We start from the raw sequence: 22,641 nt of genomic DNA on the forward strand, positions 1-22,641 counted from the left end.
ATTCGCTCTTTCCGATGGAATTAACTCCCCTAAAAAAGCCAGACATGCTCGACACCTCTCCGGGAGGAGTCAAGAAAAAAAAAAAAAAAAAAAAAAAAAAAAAAAAAAAAAAAAAAAAAAGGAAAAGAAAATGAGATCTACCATGATGGAGATCCAAGTCTATCGGCTGCTAGTCTCGCTGGCACTGGCCACCATTTATCCACCTTGGGTTTCCATTCGTTTTGCCGACCTGCTGAAGCCTGTAAGCCTTGTTCATGGGGCCTGCAGGTAAAAAAAGGACCAGGATCCCTATCTCCCTCTCCCCTCGTTCAAGGGTGATGTTCGCAGAAACTCGATCCCTCGACCTTTTAGTGGCATCTCTTTTGATCGAGGAGAATTCCTTCTCTGGACGTGAAAATATCCCTGACCGTTACGTAGAGAACCAGCTTCTGCTTCGGAAAGAACGACGACGCTAGATCTGGGATAATAATATTGATTATTATATTTTTTTTATTATTTTATTTTTTCTCGTGCATGGGAAAAAATAATTGGCTTGATATTATTTTTGGTTTCTTTTTCCTCTCCCCTTCTGACGTTTTATCTCTCCGTTGGGAAGGGCCCAGTGTGATCGCGTCGGAGTTTTACGCCTCACTTTCTGCTTCTTCTATACTTCACCGTTTCTTCTGGCATCTTATATCCGATACGAGCCAACCAAAACAGACATTCCTGGGAGCAGCGCCAGACGCCAGAAAACTGCCATTACCAGTTGTGACCAGGTAAGGTGCAAATCGGTCCCTGCGTGTATTTTTCTTTTTCTTTTTCTTTTTTCTGTTGATTTTTTTTCCCTGATTTCTTTTTTTTTCTTTTTTAAATTAATTAATTCATTTCTGTCTCCCCTTCCTTCTGCGCTTGTTCTTCTGGCTCCATTGATCGCCCACCATGCTGCAATAAATCATCCCAGGATGGAGACCATCGAAGCCATGGAAAAAACTGCCGTCACGATCTGGGAAGTCGTTGCTGATCATCACATCCTAGTTTATGACTCCTCCAATAGTGACCGAGTACTGACTCGATTATAAGCTCCTGGCAGTCCCTAAAAACAACCTGCCAAAGCGTGGACTGGCCGAGGATGACGGGCAATTGAGTCGGACACACCTACACCTACGCACTCACCCTCCTTCTCGCACACCGACTTCGAGGGGATTTAGAACGGAAAACGGGGTTTTTAATTCTTTGCCCTGCCAGATATGCTTCCGCTTCCAATATCTCACCCATTTCGTCTTCCCTTCCTGTGAACTCGTGTCTGTTCGTCGTCCCCGTAGACCCAGGGACCCTACTATTACCAGATGCAATCATTAGTGCTTCCCCCTTCATCCTTCATCGCCACGGAATTTGGACATCCCAGATTCGACCCGGGACCGGACCGGCTTCCCTTGAATCTGTCCCGATCAACAAATGCTCGACGTTGCACTCCGCGGGACCTTCCTCTCCCTCGCTCTATGTCCGACTCGGTCCCGGCAGAAGACCCGCTGGAGACTTCTGCAACCGTCCGACGTCTCGGACATCCGGAGCTGCCTCAGCCAGTGACGACGGTGGCCACCTCGTCGGCCTCGTCGACCGCCGCCACGATATCGGCCGGAGGAGCGCCGGGCTCCCTTCTGGCCTCGGGGTCGCCCGCCACCACCACCACCGTTCACGAGTCGCCCTTGCACCGAGTGCTCTCTGGTCCGGGGGACGATCTATCGCGACAGGGCTTTCCTATCGCAGATAGCTTTTCAGCGTCGCGCTTACCACCTACGTTAGGAGGGCAGGTCCCGCCGCCGCCGCAGCCTTCTGCATCGACCTACTCGCAGACAACCTTCGGGGTCGCCTCGTCCCCAGGAACGGGCGCTCGTGGAATCGCCCAGAAGTCTACGCGACGGACCAAGGCTCACGTTGCGTCGGCCTGCGTGAATTGCAAGAAGAAGCATTTAGGGTGCGATCCAGCTCGACCTTGCCGAAGATGTGTCTTGTCGGGAAAAGAGGTAAGTTCTTATGAAGTCGTTTGAGTTTTGCGTTCGATGCTTTGGAGCGTGTCCTTTTGTTTATTTCTTTTATGCGGATACTCCAAGGACAATCATAAGGCAAATCGGTGCTAATAATTTCCCTGATGCAGGCAACTTGCGTCGACGTGACGCACAAGAAGCGAGGGAGACCCCCCTTGAAAGCCGAAGAAGCTTCTCTGAGATCATATCCGGCCCAGGTGGACAGCGGAGCCGGGCCAGGGGGGCCACACGCACACCATTCGAGACGCGCGATGCATCGAGCGACATCTTCCCGCGAGATTCGACCGGTGACAGATCTGCAAATCCCTAGCGGCCCTCCCGGTGCAATGGGACTTCGAGCGGCCGCGATGCCCCCGCACAGGTGGCCTCCGTCGGTGTATCCTTCGAATCTCGACCCAGCCCTAACAATGCAAAGAAACATCGGCCACAGGCGTTTCTCTTCGTCCGGCTCAGTGCAATCGATCACGTCGGCCTCGCCCCCTGGTTTCGTGCCTATGCCTGGCACGTACAACCCTTCCCTCGGAGCAGGTCGCATGCCCATGGGAGTCGGAAGACCGCTCTCATCCTACGGGAATCAGGCGTTTCATCCAGCAGCATCGCCTCCGCAATATCACCAAGCCTTTGCTCCTCCGATGTCGCCGTATACCGACAGCACGAGAATGGTGAATCGGATGGCAATGGGCGAACCGCCCAGAGAAAGCTATCTCGAATCCCCCGTTCGACTGCCCCCTATTTATCCCCCGACGATGGCGAGCCCGAGCTCCGGGCCGCAGTCTCATCGATTGAGTGATCCCTATTCGACGACGTGGTCTCCCCGAGCTCGTGATGAGGGCTTTGAGCCGCGGCAGCCGATGCCAGCTCATGGCTATCTGGATCCTATATCGCCTACCAGTCAGATGCGCCAGGCAATGTCCGAAGTGAGTTATGGAGAAACCGTCCCACGAGTCCTGAGTGCCGTCGATCCCACCCTCCAGCGCCATTCCTTGCAGCTGTCCTCCACACGAGTCCGTGACGAGGAGCCGACAACTGAAGCTGACAGTGGTGAATCACGGCCGACAAAGAGGCGAAAAATGGCCTTAGACGATATGGTGAACGGCTAAAAGAATCGACCCAGAAAATGACAAAAAAACGAAAACAAAACAAACACAACTCTCAAATCATATAAAGACGACGACTACCGCAACTTGCATATCCACTCACTTTCTTCCCTCTACCCCTCTCTCTCTCTCACTTCTATCTACGGAGCGATCGGGTCGACCAGTCGAATCCACTCAGTCCTTGGTGCTTGTAGCCGGCTCTACAACGGTTAATGACCATAATGTATATTCTCCTTTGTTTCTGTGACAGTGATATTGACAACGTTTGTGCGATCATCATCCGATCCTTAACATTTAATGCCTGTCCCATATTATCTGTGGTTTATCCACTTTCTCTTTCTTTCATTTGTGGTTTAATAATACCTCCCTGTGTACAGATTCTGCCATATTAGGTCATGTTACGTTTCCTTCTATCGTGCTGCACTGGGTGTACACTTCTTTTTTTCTTTGTCATTTCCTCGTTATCCTTGGAGATATTTCTTTTGTTGATCCATTACATATTTTATATCACCATACTAAATAATTTTGCATGAGCCTCGGTGGTTTGGACTTCCACTTTTCTTTCTTTGTCGTTTTTTTATTGTGGGAAATGGGTCGTGGCAAAGGCTTCATTTCAATACTTCCTACGATGCATGGCGTGTCTGTTATTGTCTTGTGTTATGTGTTGCGGTTGATTTTGTCAGGGTCAAGGATTGGTCAGGTAAGGGAGGCTCAGGGGGATCTTTGAGATCCCTACCTACCTATCTATTCACGGGGACCGATTTGCTATGTGTCTTTCATTTTACTTCAGCTGATCTCATTGCATTGCATTGCATTCAAGCATTAGGATAGTTGGTTTTGTTTTGTTTTGTTGTCTTCCTCATAGATGGCGTCGGTGGATTGGGGATGGATGGAGTCTAGGTTTTATATTTAATATATTACTTCTATACTATTTTCTACTGTCTATTGACTATAGAGTTACGATAGATTGGTTGGATTGTATCTGTCACCATACATACCTGTTTTTCTACATTATCGTAAATTTCCTGTTGTAGACATCGCCGCTTTACTGAGGGCGCTCAGGGGCTTTGCTCACGGACTAATTCACATCACGGCTCTATCCCGGCAGCTTTGCTGAACCCACTATGGGGGTGGGGGGCATCTTTTCCACCCCCAGCACTGCGCCGATCGCGACCTTCAACGCTCCCAATCAGTCCGATCCAGGCTTGTTCATGGCCCCAAGTCCAATCATCCGCGAGAGTATGGGAAAATGTGGCGAAAGCCAGGATACATAGATCTGGGGCTAGATCGGTGTTAGGCCACCCTGCGCCAAAGGCCTGCGCCGAAGGAAGGCCGTGGTATCGAAAACAGCAATTCAAATTAGCAACCCGCATTTCTTCCGGGAATCTATACCATTCGCCCCTGATCGCGATCTCGAGATGCCCTGCTCAAGGTATTCTAGTCCTCATCCTCATCACCAGGCGGCGGATCATCCTCCAAATCCTCCCTCATCCAATAATACACCTCACGATCCCCTGCATTCCCAGCAGCCACAATGTAATCTGTACCAAGCTCACCCTCCTCGAAAACATCCATTGGAGGAATTGCCTGGAACCGCTCTAATGAAACTTGAGTTAACCTATCCTCATCAACAAGAATCCGGCCCTGCATTGTAACCCTCCCTCTTGCATCAAGATAAGCGAGCAAGAAATGGTCAGTCTCAAAGGTCTCCTTATCCGCAATCAAGATGTAACTTCTTGACACAAGATGCAAGAAACTCTGCGCGGCAGTATTCCCTTTAACAAGAACATTCAAGTCACTTCTCCACGACGGGTTCGACCGCTTCACCGCGTTCAACCGGCCTTTAAAACGAGAATAGAGTCGATTGTCCACGCGCCAGTCTTTCCGGCGTACCCACCGATCATCGTGAAACAGACGGGCAGCAATTTCCGGCAGGATCTCGAGCACCTGTTGCCAGGGACCGGTGCCAAAATTAAACACCGCAGGATCATCCAGAATCGCCCAAGCCGCGTCATCTTCGAAGAACTCCGAGAGTGTTGCCCAGCTCTTCACGCGCTCGTCATCTTTAGGATCATACCACGTTCTTAGCAGAACTGGATTGTTACCACCGGTATTAGTATAAGCCTCCCAAACGCGCCAGGCTCGTCGACGTATATCATCAGACCGCCAGGGGCGTAGGATTATCGATATTTCCCCTTCGGTCGGAACACGGACGGGTTGAGCGTCTGGGTTGGTACCACCGCGTGTTGGGTCCCAGTCTGCGTTGAAGTAGTCAATATTTAAAAATTGCTTAACTAGACGCGCGCGCTGCGTGGATGGTGGTTCGGTAGAAGCGGGGTTCCAGGATTCCTGTTTGTATATAAATAACAGGATTAGATTCTAGAAGGAGAGTCTCACGATCAGATATTGCTCTGCGGGGAGTTGGCCCCATGAGGGGAGATAGTCGAGAGCCATGTTTGTGGAAAGAGATTGGGAGAGAGTTGGCAGCTGTCTGGGGAGGGAAACAGAAGTCATTTACATTAGCTTAGGTAACTCGAGCGGTGGCTAGAAAATCAAGTACGTATGTGTATTGGCTATGTATGTACCCGGCTTTCTACAGTTTGAACTTTAGTCCACTGTATAGTCCATAGACGTTAAGGCTGGATTCATCTTGCAGAGACTTATTATAGATGAAACTACCCAAAAGCCTTGGCTTGCAGAAGAGACTATATTCCGCCATCTCGAATCCTGATTCGGGATATATAGTAGTACCATTCTGCCAACACCATAAACAAGACATATCGGTTATCATTAGGCTTCTATTAAATCATATATGCGAGAACATGCACTGTACAATTAGCATGGTCCATCCAGACAGCGTCCCTACTCCAAATAGTGTAAACCCCCTATTTCACCACCTCAGTCCGCGCATCCACCCTCTCCTCTGTAACCAGCACGCGATCCCTCCCCCCTAAAAACGGATGCTTCTCATCCACATCCCTCCACCCCCCAAACACCTGCCCTTTCGCCGTAACCGGCACCGCCGCCGTCTGCCCTTCCCAATCCCCAAACCCGCACCCCTCGAACGCCATCCGCTGCAGCTGGAACTTATCGTCCAGCGTCCAATTCACCCGCTTATACTGGCTGCGCGGGAACCATCTCGGCCCGAGCCACCCCATCACTGTATCCAGCGACCAACCCAGGAGGATGATCACGCACCCGACGCCGATGATGGCTGCTACGCCGAGGACGGAGAACGAGATGTTCCCCGCCGGGCAGCGGACCTTTTGGGCCTCGCAGAGAAACGAGGACGCAGTTGCGGGGAGCCGGAAGCGTTGGGCGCGGTAGTGGCGGGGTCCGGTGGCGAATTCGACGCTGCGTTCTTGCAGCTTGGCCAGGCTGGCTTCGAACCAGGATTGGATCTCGATTTGCCATTGGGTAGGTGGCAGGGGGGCCTTTTGGCTGAGGTCGGCGACGGTTTCCTGGGCGCGGAGCGACGCGCCGCTGCGGCCGTAGACGCTGTAGAACATGTTGTTGATGACGAGGTAGGAGGTGACGAGGGCGAAGACGTGGGCTTGGCGCGGGTTCAGGCCCAGGTCGACGGAGGTTTGGATCATATTGTAGGTGAGATCGCCCATGCCGTTGAGAGGGGTGCAGGAGCCTGTGCCGACGCTGCAGACCTGGTATTGGTCGGTGCAGCCGAGGACGGTGGTGTAGGAGTCTGGGAGCCACCAGTTGTTGAGCTCGGCGATGGAGGCGTTGACGTCGGGGAGCTGTTGGAGTTCTTCGAGGGCGGAGCGGTGCGCGCCGAAGATGGGGTCGTCGACGGGGTAGTCGTAGCGGAGGTTGTTGGCGTTGATGAAGATGATGTTGACGTCGGCGTCGGTGCGGTTGAGCGCGGGGATGGGGATCCAGGTCTTGTTGATGGAGGCGGTGCCGGTGGAGGACCATTCCGGGCTGACGGTGTAGGCGATGGGGGCGCGCGCGCTCATGACGTCGTATCGGAAGGTCTCGTTCTGGATGTGGTCGGTGAGTTTGGGGCCGTAGTGGTAGGCGGCGACGGTGGTGTTGGCGAAGGGGTAGTCGGGGAGGGGGTTGGAGTCGTTGTGGACGGTGACAAAGGGCTCGCGGATCAAGGGCGAGCAGGTGACGGCTTTGCGGAAGAGGATGCGCTCCTCTTCGATGGTGTTGATGCCGAGATGGTGATTGCTGTCGAGGAGGCCGGTGTCGAGGGAGAACGCGGCGTTGTCGCCCTCGAAACATATGCCGTCGGCGAACGGACAGGAGACGTTCTTTCGGGCCTGGAAGGGCAGTCGGGACTGCGTGTAGAGCTGGCATTGGGCGAGGTTCTCGCTTTCAGGAGCGTAGCAGGTGCGCGAGTAGGCCGTGGCGGAGTTGAGGGCTTGGAGCTGGATTGCGCTGAAGAGCTCTATGCTGTTCGGGTCGTTGACGTTGGAGCTATTTGACTCCGACCAGGTGCCGCAGTTGTTGCTCATGATGAGACAGTCATCGCCTGCTGGCTTGGTCATTCTCGCCGAGAGCACGGCGGCACCACCAGCAGCTACCATCCAGACCAGGGCCAGGAGGATGAAGCCAATGCTGCGCGCGACAGAACGACGAGTACTGCGTCGCCAGCTCCAGGCTAGCAGGATTGACTCCCATGCCAGGGACGCCGGCGAGGACGTGTTCTTGAACATGACTTGCTGCTGGTGATGGAAAGCATCTTTGGGCTCAGGGGACGAGTGCAGCTGATGCACGATGTAGGTGATGATGCGCCAGATGTGCGCCGCCGAGACGGTCACGAAGAGCGAGAGAAAGGCTGTGAGGAAACCGGCCGACTGCGCCGAGAGAGTGAGTGTCGTTCCATGAAGCCGTCCATGCGACCAGTCGGTCCACACGCCGGTGTAGATGTATTCGTCGTTGGTGGTGTTGACATCCATGCCGAGCGCGAAGTAGATGCGATGCCAGATGAGGAACTGCCAACCATGGGACATCCCTCACCTTATTATCTCTCGGCGCCCCCCGTGCCATCGGGCTGAAATGCCACGCTTCGAAGCCACGGGGATTATACTTAGATGCCTCTAATTTCCATCGGGGTCGGTTTGGCGAGTTCATGCGGCAACGAGCCAGTCAGCTCCGGACGCCAAGGGACTAGATCGTCTCCATCTCGTATTGATGCACAAACACCAGGATTTGTCGGACACGAGTCAGGCACAAGGCTAGACTATTCAGCTCAGCCCTCGATCGAGCAATTGGTGATGTGGAGAATGTTGGGTGATGCTGAACTCTCACCCGGGCAAACTGCCAAACATCCATTTGTCCGACCAACGAGATTGGATGGAGCCTCATTCCTGCGTGCACATTTGGAATAAGACTGGACATAATTCTCCGTTTATCGGTCCCTCCGGAGTTCTGAAGGCTGAAGCTGCCCGGAAGAACCGGATGGACCCGAGTGCTTGTGCTCTCAGCCACAAGCGCCTTGGGGTGGAAGGGAGAAGTTCCAAGGTTGGGAGCTTGAATCCCTGCGACGCTGACTCTCGCCCCTTTCCGCCTGTAACTCCTCGTCACGATTACCCCTTTTGGATGCTTAGATGCACATGCCTGTAATATGCTGCTCATTACTAGGAATTAACATTCTGAAGAAAGACGAGGCTCAGGATATCCACACTTACTAGTAGATTTCAGTATCTCTCGAATAAGGAGGCTGACCGAAGTGTAAGAGTATTCATTAGAATAGAAATAATATATATAATAACTAATGTAAATGTATATGTATGTACTACGACTCATAATTCGTAAGCATAAAAAGTCCCATAATCCGGACATCCCTCCCCATTTTTGATATCCACAAGAAAGAAAAGAAAAGAACTACAAGAAAAGCCACATCCCGACCCTCTTCAGCTTCGCCCAAACGCCCTTCTCCTCGCCCTTCAATGACGCAAAGATCTTCTCCCGCCGCGAAGTCGGCTCATGAGATTCATATTCTGCATTCGGATCAACTCCCTCCTGCTGGACCACGTTGTACCGATCCGTCAGGAGATCCATCTCGCCGAGATGGACGAATTTGGTGCGCTTCACCAGTTTCCAGACGAGGAACATGACGATCATGATGGGGATTTCGATGTAGAAGGACACGAAGTCGATGGGCTTGAAGCTCGGGCTGAAGCAGGACCAGCCTTGAACAAGGATGAGGACGATGTTAAGCCCGACGGCGATGATGGGTCCGACGGGGTAGGTCCAGTTCTTGTAGGGGAGAAGGTGCTCAAGACCCTGGTGGCGGATTGCGGCGCGGAAGCGTAACGAGGCGACGCCGATGCAGGTCCAGGAGAGTTGGTTGGAGACGCCGACGATGCTTGGGAGGTTTAGTTAGGGCTTTCTTGATGAACGGGTAAAGAAAGGGAGGGGGGTTACTTTTGAAGCCATGACCAGAGCTGACCGGCGCCGATATAGCTGGCGCCGAAGCAGAGACCGCTGATAACTGAGGTTGCTAGGACAGCAATCCAGGGTACCTGGAAGCGGTTCAGGTTGCCGAAGAACCGAGGCGCGTAGCCATCAACCGCGAGGGTGTAGAGTAGTCGGGATCCGGCGAACAGTGCATGGTTGGCGGCGGAGATGACGCTGGTCATGAGCACGGCATTAATGAAGCTACCAGCTACAGCACTGCCGGCCTGGGTGAACACGATGGTGAAGGGGCTGGTGGCGGTGTCACCCTCGGACAAATTCGGGTAAGTGTAGGGCACGTTGAGACCGATGATGATGATGGACACGATGTAGAACAAAATGATACGCCAGAAGACGTTGCGAACCACCTTGGGCATGTTCTTATCGGGGTCCTTGGTTTCACCTGCGGTCACAGCGATCGATTCAGTGCCGCCACTACAGGCTGTTAGTTACGATTCAGGAGTCGAAGAGTGAGAGGAAACCGTACAAAGCGAAGGAAGCAGTCACAAAGACCGATGCGAATCCTCCGATTCCACCGACGAATGGCGCATCTCCGATGTAGAAATACTTATCACCAAGATATCGGTGCTCCGTATTCCCGCCACAATTGACTGCAATGCCGAGTATAATGAATATCTAAGCTGGTTAGCTATCTTGCCGAGCTCCACAAGGTATCAAAAACTTACAATGATAGTGATGACCTTCAAGAGACTGAGCCAATACTCGATCTGCCCACCGTGAGGTTAGCAAACCACTCAACAAACCCAGCTAAAGACCTACCTCTCCATAAACCTTCACCGACATCACATTCAGCGCAATGACCACAACCAGAAAAATCAAACTGATCGCCCACCCGGGGAAATTATCCGTCCAGAACTCCAGCAACAGCTGCAGGGCAATCACATCCGACGCCGTCGAGACCGCATCATTGAACCAGTAGTTCCACGTCAAAGCGAACCCCAACGCGTCGTCGACGAACCGACTAAACCAAAACACCCGTCAGCACCTCAGACACTAGGTAGATAATCTCAGACCATCCACATCAATCCCCGGGTTTAAACTCACCCCGCAAACGTACAAAACGACCCAGCAACCGGAATAAAAGCCGCCATCTCCCCAAGACTCAGCATCGTCACGAACACGATCCCACCGCAGATCGCATACGCAATCAGCATGGATGCCGGACCACCGGTAGCCAGCGCCTTCCCCGTGCCCAGGAACAGACCGGTGCCGATTGTGCCGCCGATGGCGATCATCTGGACCTGGCGCGCAGACAGGTTACGCGCAAGCTTGTCGGCGTTGACGGGTGGGACCTGGCTGTCGTAGGGCCCCGTCGAGAGATCGGGGTATTTAGGGTCTCCATGGCCCCGGGCTGCAGTGGCGGGGTGTTTCTCGATGTCGGGAGTGGCCATTTTGGACGCAATTCGACTCAATGGCTATCTAGACTCTGGAGTGAATCAATGGAAGTCCGGAGATCGAATATATAGGACGCAACGAGCCACCGGTTCGAGAAGTGGCTCGAGATGAGCACGTCGCACAGGACCCTGGGACATGGTGTCAGCCACGAACGACGACGACAGGAAGATGGACGTAGGACTACCGGATTGGGAACACCCCGTGGGATCCCCACACGTGATTGACACCTGACCGGCGAAATTTAAAAAAAAAAAAAAAAAAATGGAGCCTCCGATCGATTGCAGTCGCGATTCCAGAAGTTCCCACAGAACCAGAATACAGGACAGAACCCCCCTTAAGAACACCACCATCCCCCGTGTGAAGGCAAATCGAAAATCCCTGCATGCTAGCGCCATGACGTGATTGAAAGCCGTTACGTACAACCAATGCCAGTGAACCGATCAAAGTTCGCGCCATGCGATCCCTTCATCACGTCGAGTCCCACATCCCGTCGGAAGCTTCGATATGCCAAATCCCCGGCCGCCGCTTGTTCTTCTTGGCGAGTGGGCTGGCGTTAGCCGAGCTGTGGAGGTAACGGTAGCGCTGTTAATTTAGACTGTTGCATCGTCAGCTCGGCTCGACCGATGCCTGTTTGGGGAAATGAAGTATACTCCAGCTGATCAGTATAGATGAAATACTACTTTTAATTCACAACACTATATACATCATGCAGACAAAAGAACCCAGAGTCCAAAACATACATGCTTTGCATCCTCTCCGCTAGTAAGAAACGCACAGACAACCCAGAACATATCCACGTAAAAGAGAAAAAAGACATCCACCGCACGACACAAGAAAGAAACCAATCTACCCCAGCAGTCCAGTAGCCAGCGACTCCAGATCCTCCAAGGTCTGGATCTGCGCAGGTTCCTTTGCAGCAGGGCGCTTGCTCTTCTTGTACCAAGGCTCGTCTTCCTCGCTCTTGTCGTCGGGCTCTTGCACGCGAACCTTCTGTTTCTTGCTGGGACGCGGCGCGGGCTCTTCCGTCTCGGATTGCGAATAATCGCCTCCGTCGTAGTCGTCGCCGCCCTCGAAGGGCGCCAGTTGCGCCTCGCGCTCGTCGGCCTCTTCCTCGGCCAGCAACTCGCGCTCGCGCTGCTTGCGCTTCTCCTTCTTCTCCCGCCGCTTCTGCTTGTCGACCGCCTTGTCCTCCATGTCGGCCTGCCGCGTGCGCTGCGTCTCCTCGGCCAGGAACTGTGCCTGCTGGTCCTTGGCGTCGCCGCGCGCCTTGAACTGGTCTTCGTCTTCCATCTCGTACAGCTCGTGCGCGTTGCCCTCGTCGTCGTAGACAAGCTTCGTGCCCTTGCCCTTGAACTTGAGCAGCTTCTTCTTCGATTTGAGTAGTTTCTCGCGTCGTTTCGAGTCCACGACCAGCGGGTCCCGGCCGTCGATCTGCACGGTCTTGAGGTCTTTCTTGTCGGCCTCCTCCTTCTCCTCCTCGTCTTCATCGCTACTTCCCATATCCAGATCCTCGTCTCCGGCAGTGAAGCGCCGTTTGACGGACAGGAAATCGTCCTCGTCATCGCTGTCGCCACCCTTGCTCTTCTTCGTATCGACCATGGTGCCTTCATCGTTGATGATCTTCGAGTAGTGGTCGGCCAGAACGTCCTGGTTCTGTCGCTCGAACATCCGGTCGTATTTAGTCCGCACCTTAGGCTCCTCCTTCTTCTTCGCCGCCTTCTCTTCGCCCTCTTCGCCGGACTCGTCGTCGCTGGACATGTACGCCGACGCGCGAGGGGCGTTCTTGCGTTCCTTCGTATCCTCTCCCTTGATGAACTTGATGCGAGGCGCACCGGGAAGACCCATGCTGTGGGCCAGATCCTCTAGTTTCAGCGCCTTGACGTCGAAAATCTCCTTGTCCTTTTGCACGTAGACCGACTTCACGTAGGAGATGAACGCCTTCTGGCCCAGATACTTCAGCTCGGGGTCCTTGAAACACATGTTCTGCAGCTGGTTCTTGACACTCTGCTGCTTGTTCGCTTTGATGTTGATCCGCTCGACCTGCACCTTCTTCTGCTCCAGGCGCTGCAGCATGCCCTTCTCCTCGCTAGGATCCAAGAATAGAACCGCACGGCCATCACGCTCGTAACGCGCCGTTCGCCCAACTCGGTGAATATACGTGTCAGCATCTTCGGGGCAATCCAGCTGAATGACCCAGTCGACGGCCGGGAAATCCAAACCACGCGCGGCAATATCCGTCGAGAAAAGAACGGCGTTCTTGGCTTGCGAAAACTTGGTCGTGATGTCGAGACGTCCGCCCTGCTTCTGTCGGCCGTGGAGATGCATCAAGGGAATACCAGGCTGCATGTGTCGGAACGACTCGTAGACAAATCGGACCTGTTTCCCGGACGACAGGAACACGATCGTCTTGGATTTCAAATTGCTTCGGATGAAACTCCACAGCACATCTAGCTTCTGCGGTAGCGGAATCACCACGTAGTGTTGTTGGAGCGTCGCCGGGGTCGCGGAGGACGCCGCTTGATGCACGGCCACATACTCGGGGTCCTGCAAACTCAAGCGCGCCAGATCCGACACCTTCTTCGTTTGCGTCGCACTGAACAGCAGCGTCTGGCGCTCCTGGGGCAAATGACCGACGATCGCATCCACCGTCTTCTGGAATCCCATATCCATGATCCGGTCCGCCTCGTCCATCACCAGCATCTGCAGGTTATTGGTGTCGAAGAGAGCGGTCTGATCCAGATGCTGTAGCATTCGGCCCGGCGTACAGACCAGAATGTTCATCCTCCCCAGTCTCTCCTGCTCCTCGCGCAGACTCTTCCCACCGATCACCAGGCCGGCAGAAAAATTGTGATAGCGGCCGACCTTGCGCAGGACTTCGAAGATCTGGATCGCCAGTTCGCGGGTCGGCGAGAGGATCAGCGCCCCCAGTCCGTCGTATTCGGCCCATTGCTTGCGGTACAGGTTCTCGAGGACCGGCACCAGGAAGGCCAGCGTCTTGCCGCTTCCTGTCTTCGCGGCGCCCAGAATATCCCGACCCTTCAGCGCATGGCTGATCGCGCGGGATTGGATATCGGTGAGGGTCTTGTAGTGGGACGACGAGAGTCCGGAGGTGGTCGGTTCGGACAGAGGGAGATCGGAGAACGATTTGTAGGATTCCTTGAGGTCGAGATCTTCGACTCGCTGGACCAGCGACGATAAATCCTCGTCTGCGCGCTTCCGCTTCAGATTGTGAGACTTGTTAGATGGTTTCCCCTTTCCATGACGGGGACCATTATTCGAAGGCATGATGAGCCTGACACCTGGAAGTAATTCGGAGAGAAAATTGAAAAAACCCCGATGACCAGAACTCGATAATAGTGTTTATGCGGCAACAACCCGAGGGTCTTTTTTTTCTTTGGTTTTTTTTTTTCTGCGGAGGCCAAAGTCGCCGGGCGGTGAAGCAACTTTTTTCGGTGCCTGCTGAGTCAGCGCCCGATAAGATCGCAATTCTTATCAAGTGACAATCCTCCCTTCAGCTCAGCTTCCTTTCGCCGGCCGTTGACCTCTGCAGCCTGAACGCCATGTCTTCCGACGAGCAAGATGCCCTGGACGCGCTAGAAAGAGAAGCTTCGGACTTTACCAAGGCATGTGAATCCTCCTAGCTACTATGGACTTACCATTCGATCCTCGGAGAGAGCACACGACCAGCTAACGCCTACGTACAGGACGCGGAGATCGATCGCATTCGCAAAGCCTTCTCATTAGACGCGTGAGAAACCCCGATGAAATTTCTTCCCTGACTCGATGGAATCGAACTGACTCTGCTCCGCTCTACGATAAACAGCTACGCCGTGCTCGACCTCCAACCGGGAGTCCCCGACTCCGATATCAAAATCCAGTATCGCAAAAAGTCCCTCCTGATCCATCCGGACAAGACGAAGAACCCCGCCGCCCCGGATGCCTTCGACCGCTTGAAGAAAGCCCACACGCAGCTGCTCGACGAGAAGGCCCGCACGTACCTGGATGAATGCATCGCCGATGCGCGGCGGCTCTTGATCCGCGAGCACAAGTACACGCTAGACTCGCCGGAGCTGAAGACCGAAGGGTTCAAGAAGGAGTGGCGGCAGAAGACGGTGCAGGTGCTCCTGGAGGAGGAGGCGCGGAGGCGACGACAGAACAAGGCGCGGCTGCAGGAGGAGGGACGGGAGAGGCGCAGGGAAGATGAGGAGATTGAGGAGCGGAAACGGAAACGGGACCAGGATAAGGCATGGGAGGACAGTCGCGACGAGCGAATCGGCAGCTGGCGGGATTGGCAGAAGGGGCAGAAGAAGGGGGACGGGGAGAAGAAGAAGAAGAAGAAGCTGAAGGTGCTGGGGTGATTTTCTTGCTTGAATCTCTCACCAGAACCAACTCACGTACTTAATTTCCATGCACAAATACAAACGAAGTTCCACTGGAGCGTTGTTGATGCCTGCAGTCCCCAGGAATCCATCAGGCACAGATAAGAAGGCGGTCAGGCGATGCGGGGCGCGGGGCGATTCCATTCGATTCGGCTTCATTTCGGCTCGTCGCCCAGAACGTTCTTCTTCGTCGCCTCTGCCATTAGCGTCGTCTGGTGTTCTCCTCGGTGTTGATCTGTCCTGCACGTCCTCTCCGACGACAATCATCCCCTGTCCCGTCCGTCTACCCACCATCCATAGACAATACAACACAACACAACACATCCACCCTCTCCCACCCAGAGATAAGGACACAGATCCTACTATGACCGACACTGGCCTCTCACATGCAAATGGCGCTGCCCCTGCAAAGACCATGACTCCCACGTCCCAACCAGCACCAGCGTCAGCACCAGCCCCGATAGACTCATTATCACCCTTCAACAACAGCAGCAACACCCCCACCACCTCAACCTCGGCCTCCGCCTCGACCTCCACATCCTCGACATCAGCGTCAGCATCCGCGTCCCCGTCCACACCGAACCTCTCCACCGTCATCGCCCAATGCCACCACCGCGTGCACTCCTTCCTCGAAGAATCGCATCCCGAGAACTCCCTGCTGGCCGCCGTGCAACGCCAAACCCGCGCCTCCCTGTCCGTCGTCGCCTCCGCCCTGACCCGCTACAACTGCCTCTCCGAACTCTCCCTCTCCTACAACGGCGGCAAGGACTGTCTCGTGCTCCTGATTCTCTTCCTCGCGGGCCTCCACCCCCACCCTTCCCCGGAGGATGGCGGCCTCGTCTCCATCCCCTCGATCTACGCCCTCCCGCCGGACCCGTTCCCCGCCGTCGAGGACTTCGTGCGCTGGTCGTCCCGCGCCTATCACCTCGACATTGTGAAGTATACGACGCACCCGCCGCATGCGACGCTGCGGTCGAGTTTTCAGGATTACCTCGACCGGAACCCGAGTATCAAGGCGATCTTTGTGGGCACGCGCCGTACGGATCCGCATGGCGCGAAGCTGACGCATTTCGATCGCACGGATAGTGGATGGCCGGATTTCGTCCGCGTGCATCCCGTCATTGATTGGCATTATGCGGAGATCTGGGCCTTCATTCGCCACTTGGATCTGAAGTACTGTCCACTGTATGATCAGGGTTACACGAGTCTGGGTGGGACGGGCGATACCCACCCGAATCCTATGCTTCGCGTTGAATTGCCTTCGGAAGATGACCCGCAGGGTGATCAGTACCGACCGGCGTACGAACTGACGGAGGACCTGGAGGAACGGCTCGGACGCCAATAGCCTCTGCGCAACCTTGGCGCAGCGCAGGTCATTTGATTATAGAATTGTGTGTAGGCTCGAACTCTGCTGGAATGGATTTAGATTCACGAGTTTTAACATCTGTGACATTCTCGCTACGATGTTGTTATTAGAAACCCATACAGTCTGCCTCTTGTGGAGGGTGAACATGAACGCGATATGAACATGCACTTTAGACAGATACAGAAAATTGCCATCTCTTCTTTGAAGCCCTGCCGGTCCTTTTCCTTCCATCCCTTTTCTTCCTCTTCTTCTTTTTTGTAGGTTCCCATTTTCTCCCTTTTTTTGGATTTTCTTCTGAGGCACTGAAATTCGAGTGAATTTCCATCGTCGATGATAACACGCCGTAGTCGATATTGAGTCTGACCGAACAGATCGGCCAACCAGAAGGATAGTGTGTGCGAGAGTGTACTTGCGCCGGACAACAAAATAATGGTTCGAAAAATGACCGAAAAAAAAGTATCAAAATGCAGTGAAATCCCTTCTTGACCAATCTGATGTAACAGATGCCGTAACTGAATATTTCAGAAGGAAACTGCCTGTCAAAAGCAGAACCGGATCGCAATGAGATAAAATAGCAATGTCGAATCGATCGGGAATATGCTATGCAAATGCTCCAATGAAAGCCAGAAACAAACAGAAATCGGTAACCATGCACTAAACGACGGAACGGGGGGAGTGGACGACGATCTCTCGGCGAGAGGAAATCGGCGACAGGGATTCGGCCTTGATGTTTTCCTTCTGGGAACTGCTCGATCCTGCACGACGACCAACGCGAGGAGTGAAGGGCAGACTGGGCTTGGAAGCACCAGCCGTGGCATTAGTATTCATCCAACTGTTGCGGCCAACTGACATTCTTCCGCGATGAAGGGGCGTGTTTTCCAAATTGCCCGGGCTGTTCCTAGAAGACATGGAGTTGAAGCGCATATTGTTCACGGGGTTCTTCACTAAAGGATATCTGTTACAGTTGTCAGTTCCGTCTCCCAGGGAAGACGAGCCGGATGTCCGTTGTACATACGACGGGGAGATGGATGTTGCAGGAGTCCAGGTGGCACCTACGCCGACGGGAGAAACGTAGCTGTTCTGAGAGGTTGGACTCAGGTGCGATATCGCTTGCTGCAGACGATTCACGGACGGCGACGGAGTGGATCCCTGGACAACTTCAACAGAGTAGTTATACTCACCGGCACGATAAGCGCGACGCTCGTTGCTCTGCTGCTTGAGCAGCTTCTGAGCCTTGGTGTCAGCAAAGCGAAGAAGCAGCTTGACGCCATCAGGCGCAACAACGTTGTGATATTCAGAGAGGACCTTCTCGGCGATTTCACGAGTTTCAAACCTAAGGAGGAGCAGGAAGAGCGTTAGTAGGAAAGAACCCATGGGCACAAGTGACATCCAAAGCACCGACCGAGCAAAGCCGACTTCTTTGCTGACTCCGGTTTTTTCATCGCGGCTGATTTTCTCCGAGACAACACGGTAGGGCTCAAAATGATGACGAAGATCCTGTTGGGGAAACACAAATGAGTCATGGAAAGGAACAGCAGAGGAAAAAGAAACTTACAGCCTCCGTCCATTCGATGGGAAGATTGGTGCAGTAGATGTTAGTCGAGGTCTTGTCTTCAAGATCCTTGAGGCGCGAGTTGCGGGATTTCTGCACCGAGTCAGTCCGACACAAGTCAACGGAATCCAGAGAACTTACCTGGGCAAAGCTGGCCTGGTAGCCAAGGTAAAAGAACCCCCGGATACAATTCTCACAGGACTCAAAGTTGTAAAACTGCACAAAGCCAAATCTGGACGAGTCAGTCAAGTTCACAGAAGATGTTGCAGAGCGGCGACTTACCCTTTGCACAGGCCCGTGTCCAGGTCTACAATTGCCTTGCAGCGATCAATCTTCCCAAATCGTGAAGCGAATGCGTGCAGAACCTCGTCCGTGGTTTCTGGAAGAAAGCCACGGATGTAAACATTGGTGATACCTTCACGATTCTCGAGGCATTTTGCGAGAGTCAACTCGGAAGCGTTGGTCCACATTGCGGGCACGGCTCGTGGAATAGCTGGTTCCTGTTGAGTCAGAGACTCAAGATCCTGCAGGATGTATCCAGTCGATGACTTCATCATCTGATACGGAACACAGGCGGGAGCCATCTGGGGCGCCTGGCTGAAAGGGAAGCCTTGAACAACCGGGTTCTCCGAGTTAGGGTTGCTGCTGCTGGTATAGTAGTCGGACTGGTTTCCATTGTCGGCCGACGAGCTAGCAGTCACCTTTTGCTCTTCAGAACTAGCCCAGTGAGCTCGCTTGGGGCCCGCAACATCCGGAATGTCACAATTCATGAGGTAGGGGAAAGGGTATCCCTGCACCGTCGGCATCATCGGGTACGACGGGTTCATATTCGGGTACATGGTGGTGGGAAGGTACGGAAGGTGTCCAAGTTGCTCAGGGGAAGCAACAGGAGACGAGGTGTACGGAGGAACAGGACCCATGCCGTTGAAGATTGGTGCATTGGGCATGAGGACCAGCGGACTGTTGTATCCAGGGCGTTGAGCTCCAGGCATGTCCATTCCTGGAGGCATGGCGACCTGCAAATGATTCTTGGTGGGATTGAACTTTCCTCCAGGACGCTGGCCCGGGAAGCTCAGCGGACCATAAAGGGGAGTTAGGGTTGGGCCAACACTCTCACGGCTGCTGCCGGAGGACATCTGGGAAAAGCCGTTCACGAACGGGGTATGGCCACTCTCATGGGAGTACTGTCCCGACTGACCCGACGGGGCCTGGCTAGAATCGGATGCAGTGGTCTGCTGAGCCTGAGGATTCATGATGATGGCCACCGGGTGTGACAGTAAATGGAATCGCTGTTCCGAGTGTCAGCAGTGCTCCGAGAAAATGTCGCCGACCCGTGGTCAACACCAGCATCCTGAACGAAACCATATAAAAGAACTCGATGTTTACACGGTACTGTGTGGCTAGGAAAGGCCATTGACATGATGAAATGACTTACCAACGATCAAAGAAGGGCTCGATGTCGCACGGAAGAGCTGACACGCAGTGTTCAGTCCAAGGCTGCGACACCATCAACACCAAGTAACTTACTTGATCCCAGACTATCTAGGAGAGTTGAATACGATCGAAATGCGATGAACAGAAACGAGTGAAACTAAGAGAAGTAATGAGGATGAGAGGATAGCTAACGGAGATGGGATGAAGTGGATGGAGTGGATGACGGGGGTAAAGGAAGGTGGGGATAGAGGAGAGGAGAGAAGAGAAGAAAAAGAATGAACACAGAAGGAAAGAGGAAACAGGGGCCTAGGAAGGAAAGGGAATTGGCCAAAACAACAAAGAAATTGGAAGGAGCCCGCTTCACTGTGGGAAAGGGAAGGACAACATTGTCGACTCAGCGATCCAGAAGGGAAGGAATGGAGGGTTTAGGGCCTGAGGCCAGTGGTCACGATGTTGGCTCGGCATCGCATCGTTTTGCACCATATCGCATCGTATCGCATCGCCAGTATGCTGAAGGCTACCAGGAGGAGCAGTGGTTCAATGATTTCAGGTTGTGGAAGTATCTTTTTAAAATTGAAATAATCTCAGATACTAGGTAGCATGAATCATGACCCAGCCGAGCTGCCATAGGAATACAATAATTTGTATATATGCAGGGGATATTTGCACCCTGTTAAGGGTGCATTCTGGTAGTCATGAACGCCGGGAACATCCATCGACAATTTCCGTGCCTCTTTTAGCTAATGCCATGAACCCCAGCCACAAACAGGTGAAATAGAACCGTAGCTCACAGAGGACAGCAAACATTGCCACAAGCCCTGAAGAATGGCGAAAGAAGTTTGTGAGAGGCAAGAACGCTGGAACCGATATTTGTGCCAGCCTACCCATCGTCTCATTGCTCGGACTGTCCCTTCAACCACTGGTATACAACGGAGAAATCTTTTCCTCGGTGCTGCTCCTCCACAGCATTGTACACACTGCGAGCCTGGTCTCCGAGAGCGAGCGGAGAGCCGGACTCTTCGGCAGCAGCAAGGGCCAATCGCAGATCTTTGTTCATCAAGCTGACGCCAAACCCACCCTCGTAGTCGCGCGAGGCCGGGGCGGTTTCCACGACGCCCGGAACAGGGTTATTTACCTCCATTGGCCAGCAGCGACCAGTGGAGGTGTTGACCAACTCCGCAAGGGCCTTGGGTTCAAGACCCCATCGCATGCCGAGATTCATTGCTTCGGCCGTGGCAATGTTGTTGATAGCCAGGATGTAATTGTTGGCAAGCTTCGCGGAGACACCGGTCCCCGGCGGGCCCATGTGCCACGCTTTCTTCCCCATGAGAAGTAGGATGGACTTCACTCGTTCCACCAGTTCGCCCGATTGTGACGAGGCGCCGAACATGAACGAGAGTGCGCCTGCGCGGGCTCCAACTACTCCGCCTGACATGGGAGCATCGACAAAGCGTCCTTGGCGCGTCGTATGAATAGCGTTTGCCAGCTCCTTGGACGAGGCCGGATCTATCGTGGACGTATCAATGAACAGTCGCTCTTGCTCTAAGGCTGGGAGCTCTCCATGCCGGAGAACGCAATAGAAGACATTCTTCACGTGTTCCGGCTCCGGTAAACTGGTTATCATCACTGTCTGTAGAAGAGACAATCAGTATTCTATTAGAACACACAGTCCCAAACCAATTCCTCCTCTCCCACCACAGCTGGTAGCCGAAAGGGGCAAAGCAATTCTGGGAAGATCTCCATCCGATGACGAGCGCCGTTGATCAAGGTTCATGCAGATCCTGTCCTTGAGCGGTGGCAGACTTCTACCCGACTTACCGATTGCTCCGCAACCTCCCTCGCGTTTTGGGCCACCAACACCTTGGAGGTATCGTCCCCTGCTCCGCTGCTCCGGGCAGCCTCTCGGGTTTCCTGGACAAACCGCTCGGTGGCTTTTTCGTTCACGTCTCGTATAATCAGGGTATCCGTTGCAGGGATCTTAGCACGTAGGTTCTTTGCCATGGCGTAACCTACAGGATCGATCGCGTTAATACCCTGAAGACAGCGATCCGTCGGTGCGACGAATTGACGTACCCATTCGCCCCAGGCCAATAAATCCCCAGGTAGCATCGCGTCGTACCGACACCGAGAAGGCCCTCGAGGCCGAGCGCAGCGGGTGCGCAGTGTATGGTTTCGAAACAGTCGCCCTCCGCAGAGGGAGGGCTACAGCACGCGTCAGACTCATGACGGGTTTTTGTGTCGTCAAACGGTCGCAAGCGAGGGTTTTTGGTCTATATACGCTGGGTGATGATCACCATAGACTAAGAAGGCAGAAAAAAGGCAGTGGCGAATGCGACCAGGAAGGGACTATGAAGTAGTTGGAAGTGTAGCCGTAGTAGTAGGCAGACAGGTGTCTTGGGTCGACATGCTCATGAGGTAGTTAAGTAACAGCATATGACTGGACCCGAGGAAGCCAGTTAACCGCTGTTATCCGAGGGTTTCCAGAGCAGACGCAGCGGCCTGACGGACGACTGGGCGATCCTCTCCGCTTCGTCTCCATGCGGGGAAGTCCCGTTTCGGGATGGCTGCGGAGCGCGGAGAACCGGTGCTGATTATCTAATGTCTCTGGCAACGCCCTTGGCTCGATATTAATGAGTCTAGGCCGACAATTGTGGGAGATGTCGTCGAATCATTGGCCTCGTTGGTTCTGACAGACTGCTTCTCCAATGGAATTGTATCCAGGGGGCCCTGATCAACGATGCTGTCTGGTCTTGGCGCAGCGTTCGCGTGTTCTAGGTGAGAATATATAGATCGGTCGCAACAGAGGAGTAAATCGAAAGGTATATATATCAGTCCCTACTAGTTCTTGAGCCAACGTTTGTAATATCTTAGCTGGAACTCTTATTACGAATAAAAAGGAAAACAGAAAAAAAAAAAAAAAAAAAGGATAGGAAAGGAAAGCCCCTCGGACATC

At 53.5% G+C, this 22,641-nt stretch overlaps 9 protein-coding genes across 9 annotated transcripts; 3 read left to right on the forward strand and 6 right to left on the reverse strand.

Moving 5' to 3' along the window:
* Window positions 1-1,325: 1,325 nt before the first annotated feature.
* Window positions 1,326-3,124, forward strand: sclB (putative C6 transcription factor; the record flags this gene model as incomplete). Its single annotated transcript, XM_024844815.1, has 2 exons — window positions 1,326-2,003; window positions 2,135-3,124. 2 exons carry the CDS (start codon window positions 1,326-1,328, stop codon window positions 3,122-3,124), a joined length of 1,668 nt encoding a protein of 555 aa, XP_024699782.1.
* Window positions 3,125-4,488: 1,364 nt separating this feature from the next.
* P170DRAFT_513655 (uncharacterized protein) lies at window positions 4,489-5,575 on the reverse strand (the record flags this gene model as incomplete). The annotated part of the gene is made up of 2 exons (XM_024855133.1): window positions 4,489-5,470; window positions 5,519-5,575. The coding sequence occupies 2 exons, from the start codon at window positions 5,573-5,575 to the stop codon at window positions 4,559-4,561; spliced, it is 969 nt and encodes a 322-aa protein (XP_024699783.1). The 3' UTR covers window positions 4,489-4,558.
* A 281-nt stretch (window positions 5,576-5,856) lies between these two features.
* P170DRAFT_417125 (uncharacterized protein) lies at window positions 5,857-8,061 on the reverse strand. The gene has a single exon (XM_024847160.1). It carries the CDS (start codon window positions 8,038-8,040, stop codon window positions 6,007-6,009), a length of 2,034 nt encoding a protein of 677 aa, XP_024699784.1. The 5' UTR covers window positions 8,041-8,061; the 3' UTR covers window positions 5,857-6,006.
* Window positions 8,062-8,888: 827 nt separating this feature from the next.
* Window positions 8,889-11,183, reverse strand: P170DRAFT_417127 (amino acid permease). Its single transcript, XM_024847161.1, has 7 exons — window positions 11,142-11,183; window positions 10,607-11,085; window positions 10,322-10,523; window positions 10,228-10,269; window positions 10,029-10,177; window positions 9,512-9,976; window positions 8,889-9,452 (listed from the first exon to the last, which is right to left on the reverse strand). Exons 2-7 carry the CDS (start codon window positions 10,951-10,953, stop codon window positions 8,969-8,971), a joined length of 1,689 nt encoding a protein of 562 aa, XP_024699785.1. The 5' UTR covers window positions 10,954-11,085; window positions 11,142-11,183; the 3' UTR covers window positions 8,889-8,968.
* A 454-nt stretch (window positions 11,184-11,637) lies between these two features.
* On the reverse strand, window positions 11,638-14,335 carry dbp4 (RNA-dependent ATPase HCA4). Its single transcript, XM_024850154.1, has one exon. The coding sequence runs from the start codon at window positions 14,240-14,242 to the stop codon at window positions 11,804-11,806; it is 2,439 nt and encodes an 812-aa protein (XP_024699786.1). The 5' UTR covers window positions 14,243-14,335; the 3' UTR covers window positions 11,638-11,803.
* A 160-nt stretch (window positions 14,336-14,495) lies between these two features.
* P170DRAFT_440759 (uncharacterized protein) lies at window positions 14,496-15,389 on the forward strand. Its single transcript, XM_024850155.1, has 3 exons — window positions 14,496-14,580; window positions 14,662-14,705; window positions 14,781-15,389. Exons 1-3 carry the CDS (start codon window positions 14,518-14,520, stop codon window positions 15,313-15,315), a joined length of 642 nt encoding a protein of 213 aa, XP_024699787.1. The 5' UTR covers window positions 14,496-14,517; the 3' UTR covers window positions 15,316-15,389.
* Window positions 15,390-15,536: 147 nt separating this feature from the next.
* Window positions 15,537-16,894, forward strand: P170DRAFT_440761 (FAD synthase). Its single transcript, XM_024850156.1, has one exon. It carries the CDS (start codon window positions 15,701-15,703, stop codon window positions 16,679-16,681), a length of 981 nt encoding a protein of 326 aa, XP_024699788.1. The 5' UTR covers window positions 15,537-15,700; the 3' UTR covers window positions 16,682-16,894.
* Window positions 16,895-17,281: 387 nt separating this feature from the next.
* Window positions 17,282-19,543, reverse strand: P170DRAFT_392771 (putative RNA binding protein MSSP-2). Its single transcript, XM_024845992.1, has 6 exons — window positions 18,537-19,543; window positions 18,396-18,486; window positions 18,258-18,347; window positions 18,105-18,199; window positions 17,718-18,035; window positions 17,282-17,657 (listed from the first exon to the last, which is right to left on the reverse strand). The coding sequence occupies exons 1-6, from the start codon at window positions 19,505-19,507 to the stop codon at window positions 17,357-17,359; spliced, it is 1,866 nt and encodes a 621-aa protein (XP_024699789.1). The 5' UTR covers window positions 19,508-19,543; the 3' UTR covers window positions 17,282-17,356.
* Window positions 19,544-20,243: 700 nt separating this feature from the next.
* On the reverse strand, window positions 20,244-22,175 carry P170DRAFT_440763 (putative dehydrogenase). Its single transcript, XM_024850157.1, has 3 exons — window positions 21,762-22,175; window positions 21,507-21,697; window positions 20,244-21,318 (listed from the first exon to the last, which is right to left on the reverse strand). Exons 1-3 carry the CDS (start codon window positions 21,910-21,912, stop codon window positions 20,581-20,583), a joined length of 1,080 nt encoding a protein of 359 aa, XP_024699790.1. The 5' UTR covers window positions 21,913-22,175; the 3' UTR covers window positions 20,244-20,580.
* Between the last annotated feature and the right edge of the window lie 466 nt (window positions 22,176-22,641).

The sequence above is a fragment of the Aspergillus steynii genome (genome assembly GCF_002849105.1).
Source record: "Aspergillus steynii IBT 23096 chromosome Unknown P170scaffold_9, whole genome shotgun sequence".
Taxonomy (NCBI): domain Eukaryota; kingdom Fungi; phylum Ascomycota; class Eurotiomycetes; order Eurotiales; family Aspergillaceae; genus Aspergillus; species Aspergillus steynii.